Raw genomic sequence first — 12,211 nt, 5'->3', positions numbered from 1 at the left:
CAGTAATTACAGTCTGAAAATGAAGTGTTGTTGTTGAGTGGTCGGTGCTGTCTAGAGCTAATTGCTTTGTAGATGTCGGAAACAGCGGGAGGCAGGGTGCAGGTAAAAAAAAAAGTGTCTAATGCTTAAAACATAAATAAACAAAAGGTTAATTCCCCTAAGAAAAGGCATTAAAGCTTAGGGAAGGCTATGCAGAGCAAAACTAAAAATGAACTGGCTACAAAGTAAACATAAAAACAGAATGCTGGACTACAGCAAAGACTTACTTTGGAGCAAAGACAATGTACATCCGAACATGACATGACAATCGACAATGTCCCCACAAAGAAGGATAAAAACAACAGAAAAATGTTTGACTGCTTAAACAAAGTAGATGCGGGAAGTAGCGCTCAAAAGAAGACATGAAACTGCTACAGGAAAATACCAAAAAAAGAGAAAAAGCAACCAAAATAAGAGCACAAGACAAGAAGTAAAAGACTACACACAGGAAAACAGCAAACAACTCCAAATAAGTCAGGGCGTGATGTGACAGGTAGTGACATTACATCTACTTTGAGACAAGAGCTATAGTCATGCATGCTTGCTTATGCTTTAAAGTCATATCCAACAATTGTGACGACGACTTTTTACCGTCAACCGAGTTTCATTTTTAATACATTTCTGCTGGTGGTGTGCCTCCGGATTTTTTAAAAGCAAAAAATGTGCCTTGGCTCAAAAAAGGTTGAAAAACACTGCGGTAGAAAATGGATGGAGGAATAAAAATGCATGAGAATTTTTTTACATTACTTATTGTGTTAAGCAATGTCAAATAAGATTAATCTGAGAGCCAGATGCAGTCATCAAAAGAGCCACATCTGGTTCTAGAGCCATAGGTTCCCTACCCCTGGACTATGGATTGTACTTTCACAGTATCATGTTAGACCCGCTCCACATCCATTGCTTTCGGTCCCCTAGAGGGGGGGGGTTGCCCACATCTGAGGTCCTCTCCAAGGTTTCTCATAGTCAGCATTGTCACTGGCGTCCCACTGGATGTGAATTCTCCCTGCCCACTGGGTGTGAGTTTTCCTTGCCCTTTTGTGGGTTCTTCTGAGGATGTTGTAGTCGTAATGATTTGTGCAGTCCTTTGAGACATTTGTGATTTGGGGCTATATAAATAAACATTGATTGATTGATTCTTTACAAGTGTATGTAAACTTTTGACCAGGACTGTGAGACCTGCATACTTTATGATGCAGGTTTTTTCTAGTCCTGTGACCATGCAAGTGGAATAAAAACATAACTGGAAGCCGAAGAGGACAACACACCTGATTTTGTGTAATATTAATATTTAACCAATTTAGCATAAAACCATGATTTTAAAAAATAAAGCAAAAGAGCCAAAATTGTAATATTTCAAAATTTTATTAACGAACATAATCTCTGAGGAACAACAGCAGTTCTCGCGCTCTCTGTACATGCAACGGTAGAAAATAACAATTTAGAATTTTTACTTTTAGTCTTTTTAACCCACCCATTCTCTCGCATGACTATTTTTTTTTGTCTTTTTTTTTTTTTAATTTTCTCCAGGAACGCCTCGAACAGCTGAAAGTGGATTTTCTATGACAGCATTGACGACAAGCCCGCCCCCTTAGCTGCTCCAACAATATGTACACAAACTACATTGTACAATTTAAAAAAAAAAAAAAAAAAGTTACACGCCGCCACTTCCCGATGGAACCTCGACTTTCCACGCAACTTTTCCACACGAGTACAAAGTGGGTGCCAAAAAATTAAAATAAAATAAAAAAAAAATAACGTCCTGGGAGGTTTTATTTACAACAGCTATTTACAGAATGTCTCTTTCACGCGTCACAAGGAGGGAAATTTACACAGCCGAGACCAAACTTCAACCAGAACATACCACAGGTGTCAGAAGAAAAACAAAACAGAAAGAATAATAAATAGGTTACTTCTCACTTTAAAGAGTAGTTCTCCATGCTTTGTATTAGTCTTTTTTTTTCTTTCATTTAAAAAAAAAAAAAGCAAAGAAACAGCTACAGTCTGGGTTTGAATTAAAAAAATAGACTAGAAAAAAAAAAAGGCTTGAAATCGTGAAACTATTTCATGGAAAAATAGCAATTATGTAAGAAAAACAATGCAAATGATGAGTGAATGTGAGGAGTAGAGGTAATATGTTGCTGACTCGGGTGGTGCCGAGTACTCTACTGTGCATCTGGTGTGTGTGTGTGTGTGTGTGTGTGTGTGTGTGTGTGTGTGTGAAGAATTAACCTGATGTCGTCCATTGCTGGCGCTGAGAAAAAGACCCCGAGGTCACCATTTCAAGCCTTTGTGGTTGAAATCAAGGAGGGACTAGAAAACACAGAGGATGTCTTTGTAAACAATAGTCAGGACAAGGTTTTTACATTCTGCTCGATAAGCGACGTGATTGACATGCCAGCAAACAACCGAGGAGGAAGATACACGGCAACAACAACAACGACGACGACGACGAGTCCAAAAAAACGACGAGGTAAAAAGACAAAACACAACCTTAAGAAATCGAGTGGAAGGAAAACGAGACGAACGGAGAAGGTGACAAGCAGGCTGGCTGCGGTGGGTCCAAATATGAAGTTGTGTTACTTTATAAACTGTCGAACCACACGGAACGACACAACAGTACGGACGATACGGACGATCAGCGTCGGGTAAAAAGCCAATGAATTGTGTTTACTTTTCAGGTGTCAGGGGAAATAACACAATATTGTTTTTTTTTTTTTTTAAACTGTTAAAGCAACTGGACTCTTGTATTATTAAAAGCAATTTGACAAAAAAAGAAAAAGGCCACATTTCGGGAGTCGTCTGCCTCAGCGGCACTAACTACCATGTGGGAGTAACGAGTGCAACGAGCTAACGGGAGCGATGACACAAAGTTGGAATGAAATTTCACTTTTTGGGGAAAACCGAACAAAAAATATTCAAACATGAACTTGTATTTATGAATGACATCACTTATGTTTCCATTCAAACCGTATTTATACATATATATATATATACATATATATATATTTATATATATATATATCTTTGTGACTTTGCCTGACAACGAGTACATTATTTTTTCACCCCTAAAAAGGCATTTTCTTGGTTTGACATGTGTCAGATATAATGGTGTGGTAAAGCAACGTTGAAATAATCCTCGTCTATTTCTGCTACATGTGGAGTCCAGAAGTGGCCTGTAGTCAGGTGTGATGACGCAATACTGACAGAACCGAGTACGTGTTTGGCCCGCGGGTGTGAGGGAGGGAAAGTGCTGCCCAAAAGTGAACTGTACATAAAAAGATACTTTTTATTTATTTTCTGTTTTTTTTCTCTTTACACTTACTCGAGTGATATTACAGTACATAGGTTATTTACAACTGTGCAGTAATGTGTGGCAAAATAAATTATCTAGAAGGCAGCAAGAATACATTGTTAACGAATATAAAAACTGTACATCATTTTACGGAATACAACTTTTTTCGGGTTTTTTTGATTTGAGTTTTTTTTCTCCATGAAACTAATATTGGCTCTGTAGTGTTTCAAGTCACTTCCTCAGAAACAATGAAATGCCCAAGTAAAGAAATAGACAAAAACAAGATTTCTCTCCCCCGTCAAAACCACATTCATTATGTTTGTTTTCGTCTCGTTTGTCCCGTGGCGCAGAGTCCGATGCGTGGGCGGAGGAACGGCGAGGTGGCCCGAGGACACTCCGGTCTGTCCTCAGGGGTCCACCTCGTGCCTCCTTCTGTTTTGCCTGGCTGAGGGGCTGCCGAGTAGTCTCTCCCTCTAGGACTCGCAGCCGCCGTCGGCCTTACCTGCCGCAGTTCTGGCATCCGCCAGCGGCCGTTTTTTTTTTCCGGTCTTGCTGACTCCCGACACTTCCCGGCTCACCTGGAGCCAGCAGGGGGGGCATGTGGGAGGGGGTTCATCTCCGGGTATCCTCCCTTGGCGTGGGGAGAGCTCCTCTTTGACACCCGCCAGGTGAGTCGTATGAAGCGAAGCCCCCAAAAAAATGAAAGCAGAAAATATATCTCTGTCCCCCGTCTCCGAGCACGGGGGAGTTTGTGGGCCTGAAAGCAAAAACTTTTTTTTTGTTTGTTTTTTTGCTTTGGATCAAAAAAGGAGTAAAAACTTTAGAGGATGAAAGTGCAAGTTGAGTATTTTCTCAGTAAAAACATGTCTCCTCCTTCAGGGAAGGGAACAAAGAGCAGGTTTTTGTTTTTTTTTCTTTTTTCAAATCCGTACTCTTTTGCTATGTTTTCCTGTCTAAAGGCCCGTCTCAAACTTGCTAGCCCTTTCCGTTTTGTTCTGTCCGACAAATTCTCTTTGAGAAGAAGGGATCGGGACAAAGTTGGCACTTTATCGCTGAGCCGAGAGGTGTCACGCCGGCAGCAGGACAAAGTCGTCGTTGACGTCCACCATTGGGACGTAGAAGGACGGCACTTCGTTGACACAAAGGGACTTATGTCCGGCGGGTTCCAGTTCCTGGACCTTCAACTGCCACTCCATCCTTTGTACCGCGTTGAGGGCCGCCGCCTCGTGCTGCTGCCGCATCAGTAGACATGTCTGCCACAGAGAGAAAGCTTTACATTCATACAGTTCTTTTTTACGTTCCATTTCTTCAATGTTCCTATGAAATAGTCAAATGTAAATAAATGAGCGTGTGGCACACTCACTGGCTGTGTTGACACTGCACTGCTACTGTCTTGCTGTTTCATAAAGCCACCACTAAAAAGTCACTACATTTGACCGGAAAATAAAGTGGAAACCCTCAAGTTAAAGCACCAATGATTGTCACACACTAAAGATGCACAATTTGCGGTCTCATCCGCGGAGTCTGCGGGTAAACCGCGGGTCGGGCGGTTGACATGACGGAAAAAAAAGATTTTAATTAGATTCGGGCGGGTGGCGGTTGAATCATCCGGAGACATTTGATATACATGGTTCTGGGATCGGTATCCTTTGCCATTCAAAGAGAAATTTAAGACCCGTGTCATAAAGCGAAGAAGTCAGTATTATTCTCTTGAATGACTGCCAGCAATCACCCAGATAATAACTATTAGAGCGTGCTATGAAGCCATTGACTTTGTCGCCTTCTACATCTTACATGATCTGCTTGTCAGTCCAGCAACATGTTGTGTGTGACTTCTGCGGCAACACACACACGACTGCAAGGCATTCTGGGTGACACAGAGTACACTAATGGTTGTGATGTAAACAATTTTAACACTCTTAATAATATGCGCCACGCTGTGAAGCCACACCAATTAAGAACGACAAACACATTTCGGGAGAACATCCTCACAGTAACACAACATAAACGCAACACAACAAATACCCATAATCCTTTGTATTCATGACACATCCTGACTATTTTATACACATCCCCTCCCGTGCGTCGGTAAGGTGGGCGGGGTTGGGGATGCGGGGGTGTTAAATATATTCAGGAAGTGTCATGCATACAAAGGATTATGGGTATTAGTTGTGTTGCATTTATGTTGTGTTACTGAGAGGATGTTCTCCCGAAATGTGTTTGTCAATCTTGTTTGGTGTGGCTTCACAGCGTGGTGCATATTAGTAAGTGTTAAAGTTGTTTATATCACAACCATCAGTGTACTATGTGTCACCCAGTATGCCTTTCAATCTCCTACGTGTTATTCCGGCAGCTGCACACAACATGTTGCTGGACCAACAATGGGTTCGTACATGTTGTTGATGGTGTCAAAGACAATGGCTTCACAGCACGCCCACATTCTTGTCATCAGGATGAACGCTGTTGAATAGTTGCAAGAACGTTAGCGGCTCCAATTGACTTCATTACTCTGTGAAACAGTTTTAAATATCTCTGAGTGGTAAAGGTGGCCGACCTCTGATGTAATTCAGCTGGCGGTTGGCGGGCGGGTACGGTCCCGATAGAAAGTTGGTTCGGGTGAGAGGCAGGTGGATGACGATTTTGGTGACTCGGATGCAGATGATATAAATTGCCTATCCACACACACTATCACACACACTATCACACACACACACTAGGTGTGGCGAAATATGTCCTCCTTATTTGAACCATCGCTCTTGATCACAGTAACACAACATAAACCCATAATCTCACATGCCCCTTGGCATAACATAACCCAAAAATGTAATTCAGCGGGCGGTTGGCGGGCGGGTACGGTCCCGATAAAAAGTTGGTTCGGGTGAGAGGCGGGTGGATGACGATTTTGGTGACTTGGATGAAGATGATATAAATTGCCTATCCGCGCATCTCTATCACACACACTATCACACACACTATCACACACACTATCACACACACACTAAGTGTGGCGAAATGTGTCCTCTGCATTTGAACCATCACCCTTGATCACCCCCTGGGAGGTGAGGGGAGCAGTGGGCAGCAGCTGTGCCGCGCCCGGGAATCACTTGTGATGATTTAACCCCCAATTCCAACCCTTGATGCTAAGTGCCAAGCAAGGAGGTAATGGCTCCCATTTTTGTAGTCTTTGGTATGACTCGGCCGGGGTTTGAACTCACAACCTACTGATCTCTATTTGCAAACTTTTCCATGAACTATGCCTCCAAGTAGGGTTGTACGGCAGTGGTTCTCAAATGGGGGTACGCGTGCCCCTGGGGGTACTTGAAGGTATTCCAAGGGGTATGTGAGATTTTTTCAAAAATATTCTAAAAATAGCAACAATTCAAAAATCCTTTATAAATATATTTATTGAATAATACTTCAACAAAATATGAATGTAAGTTCATAAAGTGTGAAAAGAAATACAACAATGCAATATTCAGTGTTGACAGCTAGATTTTTTGTGGACATGTTCCATAAATATTGATGTGAAGTGAAGTGAATTATATTTATATAGCGCTTTTCTCTAGTGACTCAAAGCGCTTTACATAGTGAAACCCAATATCTAAGTTACATTTAAAGCAGTGTGGGTGGCACTGGGAGCAGGTGGGTCAAGTGTCTTGCCCAAGGACACAACGGCAGTGACTAGGAATGCGGAAGCGGGAATCGAACCTGCAACCCTCAAGTTGCTGGCACGGCCACTCTACCAACCGAGCTATGGCCGCCCCACAGAATGAACTTTAGAAGTAAGTTGATGAATCCAGATGGATCTCTATTACAATCCCCAAAGAGGACACTTTAAGTTGATGATTACTTCTATGTGGAGAAATCTGTATTTAGAATTGAATCACTTTTCACTTTTCCAACAAGTTATAACTTTTTTTCCCCCAATAGTTCAAGAAAGACCACTACAAATGAGCAATATTTTGCAATGTTATACAATTTAATAAATCAGAAACTGATGACATAGTGCTGTATTTTACTTCTTTATCTCTTTTTTTCAACCAAAAATGCTTTGCTGTGATTAGGGGGTACTTGAATTAAAAACATGTTGACAGGGGGTACATCACTGAAAAAAGGTTGAGAACCACTGCCATAACGTAACCTCAGCCTCTACTGTAGAGTCTATTCTATGCGCCTTATATATGAACAGAGTTTTAAAATAGGCCATTCATTGAGGGTGCGCCTTATAGTGCAGAAAATACGGTACATATTTTGATGTTTAGAATGTGCAATAATATAATATTGGTTACAATATTAGATTAAGTTACAAAATATATGAAATTGCATACAGTACGTGTATTATTTTCTGTCTAAATGGAAAGTTGACTACATTGAGAAACAAATATTTGCATGGTAATTCCAGGCCTTGGTGGGCCACAAAGAAGATGAGGTGGCGGGCAAGATATTGGTCCCAGGCCTAGAGTTTGACACATGTGACCCAATATAAGACCCAGGACACATTGGGAAGACTGTCTCCCAGCTAGCCTGGGAACGCCTCGGGATCCCCCGGGAAGAGCTGGACCAAGTGGCTGGGGAGAGGAAAGTCGGGGCTTCCCTGATTTTTTGGGTCCAATATCCATCCATTTTCTACCACTTGTCCCTTATGGGGTCGCGGGGGTTGCTGGAGCCTATCTCAGCTGCATTAGGGCGGCAAGCGGGGTATATCCCAGACAAGTCGCCAAATGTGGCTCTGTTGATGTTTTGGGTTGCCAACCCTTAGTTTAAGGTGGAGCTCTTGTAAAAAGAGCTCAGCAGCGCATGTACTTTTTGCGTCAGATGAAAAGAGCGCAGCCCCCTCCCCCCATTCTCACCACATTCTACAGAGGCACTATAGAGAGCATGTTGACCAACAGCATCTCTGTATGGACTGGAGCCTGCAGTGCCTCAGACTGGAAGTCTCTCCAAAGAGTGGTGAGGACGGCGGAAAAGATAATCAGGACTCCTCTTCCTCCTGTCCAGGAGATCGCAAAAAGCCGCTGCCTGACCAGGGCTCAGAAAATCAGCAAAGACTCCTCCCGCCCCCACCAAGGACTGTTTTCACCGCTGGACTCTAGACAGAGGTTCCGCAGCCTCCTGTAACAGCTTCTTCCCTCAGGCCGTAAGACTCTTGAACGCATCATAACTACCCCCTCAATTCCCCCCAAAATGGATTAACTCGCTGGAATATAAAGACAACATAACATACATCCATAAACCTGGCTGCATATGCAATAGTGCAATATATTTATCTGTACAGTAATCTATTTATTTTTATCTGCACCTTATTGCTTTTTTTATCCTGCACTACCTTGAGCTAATGCAACAAAATTGTGTTCTTATTTGTACTGTAAAGTTCAAATTCGAATGACAATAAAAAGGAAGTCTAAGTCTAAGAAGTTGCATAGTGTAGTTGTAAAAGTAAAGTCCGTTATGGGGTAGTAGAGCAACTAAATCACGCACAGACTGATTTATCCAACACTAATGGCGACAATAAAGCACAGAGTAACATTTGTACCTTCATTCGGTCGTATTTATCATCTACATCCTGGATCCAGGAGATGAATTGTCGCGCGTTGAAGCGATCTCTCACCGATTTGTTCTCATCACCCTGACAAAAACCACCACGTTATAAACAAGGTAAAAGACCAAAAAAATAGATCTTTGGCACAGATATAAGTCCTACCTGGCTCTCTGATGGCATATTGTAGACTTCAGAGTCCAAAAGCATGGTGCAGGCACTAAATGGCACAGCCTGGTTGGCTATTGTCCTTGCAGCTCTGCAGTGGACTCTTAACACTTCCTGCTCACATGAGACAATGAGCTTCTCCTGTGAACACGACGCAAAACATTTTAAAAAATGACTGCGTTTATGTCAAGTGTCTTTGATCTCCCACCTACGATTCCCTGAGTGTATTTTCAACTGGCTTAGTCTTTTGTGAACCGGGAAGAAAACCCAGACAGTGTATTCCTTACCCGCTCTATGCTGTGCTGCAACCGGAGCTTTCCTCTCACTGCCTCCTGTTGTCTGAAGAGCTCTTTCAGGGGTTCTGACAATGATGGCGGTGGAGCAATCTGTTAAAAACAACATTTCAATTCTTACGGTTTCTTGATTTCTCCAACAAGATAGCAATTCGACCTCTGAAGTGGGCATGGTGTCATTATTGATTGAACGTACCACTGGTATGTGAAGCTTGCTAAGGGGCTTCCCGTCCAGCAGATAGGAGCCCGTGTAGGTCACGTACTCAGCATAGCACTGTGGGGCCTGCGGGGTTATGTAGCACAGGATTTTCCGCTTTTCCTCGATCTTCTTCCTTATCTGTAGATACTCAAAGTAAGGATTGGAACGGTCGCTGTGGTAAGGCTCAATGTCATCCAACTTGATGGCATTGACTACCACAGCCAAAGTCTGCTGAATCATTTCCCTGGTCTGCTGCATGGCCGTGTTCACCAGCTGGACTTGCACCTGCTGCCCGGTCGAACGAGGAAACTTCCTTTTACGTGGGAGCTGTGTCTGAGAATCATCTTCATCTGCAGGAAAAGGACGGCCTTTAGTTGATTTGCTTAGAACCACTGTAGGAGATGTGGTGACAGAACTCTGTACAGATAAAGTCGTCGTTGGATTGGGCGCAGTAGACGAGACGATCAGCAAAGAGTCTTTGTCCTTCTTCGGCGTTGAAAAGGCCGACACTGACGTGGGAGTTGGTATTCTGGTAGGAATTGCATGAATGCTCACAGTTGGATTAATGGTTACAGGCGGGGAATTTGTTGACGTTATGATTGAGGAAGTAACCACAACAGAGGGATTGTTTTTGGCCCGATTCCGCGTTATCCTCTGAGGGATTTCATCAACCTTTTTGGGATTATCTGTGGACACTGCGCTCTGGGGAACTGGGGTCGGCTTGGGTGTCATCTCTGGAGGCTCTGAAGGTTCCACTGAACTGGGGAGGGCATCAGCTACAGGGATCAGAGGTACAGGACTGGATGATATTGACTCTGCTATGAGCTCAGTTGTGTCCTCTTGTCTCACCTCTGACTTCTCAAGAGGCATATGGTCTGGTGCCAACTGTAAAGACTCAGCTATGGAGTGAATCTGTAAGTGATGTAGCTGGTTGGTCTCTGATTTCAAGGATGTATACAATATAGTGGGATCAGACTCATCAGGTACTCCATATGCTCTCTTATTGTCCAACATGAGGCTCTGTTGCGTAAAAGCCAACGGGCTATTGACAGGAACACTCTGAGGCTCAGAGTCTAACTCTTGCTGGAAGTTGGTGTGTGATGACGGTACAACCAAGTCTTGTCCAGTAGGTTCCAACAGCATTTGGTCTTCAGAAGGACATGTTTTTGCAAGACTAAAAGGGTCCACCTCTATCAAGTCCGGATCCTCAATATCTGCAATCGTATGTCTAATGTGGGATGGTGCGTTTTTGGTAAGGTCAGAAAACTCAGTGTCTCTATGCTCGGCTTCTTCTGATTTCTCTGGGATTGGGAGGTCAGGCAAAGAGAATGGTCCCAGGTCATCTAGCTCATCTGCCTCAGTGGAGAATGGGTCTGCCCATGGCACAACTGGCTCAGGACCAACCGCAGGTGTCATGTGACCGACAGTGGTAGCACCAAAAGTATGTGTGCTGTGTCTGCCATCAGGTTCTTCACATGCGACCTCTGTGTCCATCTGGTTATTAACCTCCATATTAGGTTTGTTACAGTCCTGGAAAAAAGACTCCAGTCTAGTAGAGGATGAAGACGTGTTTAAATAACTGGGTTCTTCATCCAGAGCAGTATCTGGCCTCTCCGGAGATGGAATGTCAGCCACAGCCTCCTTCTGCTCATCAAAATCCTCAGGGTCTTCTTCCTTGTGCCACCTATTCCAGGTTGCATAAGGAGGAGTTCCAGACGGGTGTCCGGGCAAGTGCTGCATATCATTGTCTGAATGAGAATAAGGACTAGTTATTTTGGAGACGGCAGCCTCTATCTCGCCATATGTCCGGTGTGGAGATTTAAGGTCCACGTCAGCAGTCCAACTCATGCTTTGGTCATAACAGTTTTCTCCAAGGCTGGGTTCGGGATGTGATGGAGTCAGTTGGTGGACCTCAGGATCTTGCCGATCTGGAGACTCAGCATGCCAGCTCTTTCTCAAAGGGTCCTCAACTTGAGTGGAAAATGAACATATTTCCTGTGTTTGCTCTGTCTCATCTCCAGCACAATGATCTTCATCAGTTCTTTCATCTAAATCAAGGTATTCACCCTCATCTTCCTCTTCATCTTCTTCATCCCTTTCCTCTGCAACAGAGGGGAGATCTGAGAGGACTAGGTTAGGTTCACTGTGATGGGGTTCAGCTATGTCGTCTATGTCAAGTGGTGGCAATGCGGCAGGAGCTGGCGTTGGTGGTGCGGCAATGTCGAAGCAAGGCTCCTGCGGATCTGGCCTGTGAACCGGTGTAGATGGTTTGGGCAAAAAACTGTTGTAAACACTATCAGGAAGATGATCATTGCTTTCAATGCAAGGGAGAGTCGGTGTTGCCATATCTGAGACCGGGTGACTTAGTTCCTGTCGGGGTGACAACAACCTAATTGGAGAGAAAAAGGGCGAGGACAAGCTTTCCAGACGGTTTATAGATTTATCTTCTAGACTTAGTGTAGCAGCAATAGGCTGGAATTCAGCTGATGGATCACAATGCTGCCGAAGAAACTTGTCAGCCTCCGCTTTGAACTCATCTTCCAGAGGCCTGCGTACATCAGAGGTCGCAGAACGCCCAATAAGTGGCAACTGGAGGTTCTTTGCAGGGGTAGGACACGTGCCTTCCTGAAAACTCTGGGAGTACCTGCTGGTGGAAAACAGAAGGACCATACATTAGAAAATAG

The 12,211-nt window shown here is 43.7% G+C and overlaps 1 protein-coding gene across 4 annotated transcripts in view; it reads right to left on the bottom strand.

Moving 5' to 3' along the window:
* Positions 1–1,382: 1,382 nt before the first annotated feature.
* ankrd11 (ankyrin repeat domain 11) overlaps positions 1,383–12,211 on the bottom strand; it is a 288,681-nt gene continuing 277,852 nt past the window's right edge. Inside the window, exons 10-14 of one of the 4 annotated variants that reach the window (XM_061887685.1) lie at positions 9,525–12,174; positions 9,323–9,421; positions 9,033–9,176; positions 8,865–8,957; positions 1,383–4,584 (exon numbers count right to left, since the gene is read on the bottom strand). In XM_061887685.1, coding sequence (XP_061743669.1) covers positions 4,399–4,584; positions 8,865–8,957; positions 9,033–9,176; positions 9,323–9,421; positions 9,525–12,174 — 3,172 coding nt within the window. In that variant the 3' untranslated portion in view covers positions 1,383–4,398. Of the gene's footprint in view, positions 4,585–8,864; positions 8,958–9,032; positions 9,177–9,322; positions 9,422–9,524; positions 12,175–12,211 lie in introns of those variants that run through there. The other 3 variants (XM_061887689.1, XM_061887687.1, XM_061887688.1) reach the window with 3 other exon arrangements.

The sequence above is a fragment of the Nerophis ophidion genome, linkage group LG25, assembly GCF_033978795.1.
Source record: "Nerophis ophidion isolate RoL-2023_Sa linkage group LG25, RoL_Noph_v1.0, whole genome shotgun sequence".
NCBI lineage: Eukaryota > Metazoa > Chordata > Actinopteri > Syngnathiformes > Syngnathidae > Nerophis > Nerophis ophidion.
The sequence above is the reverse complement of the archived record's forward strand: the minus strand, read 5'-3'. Positions and strand labels throughout refer to the sequence as shown.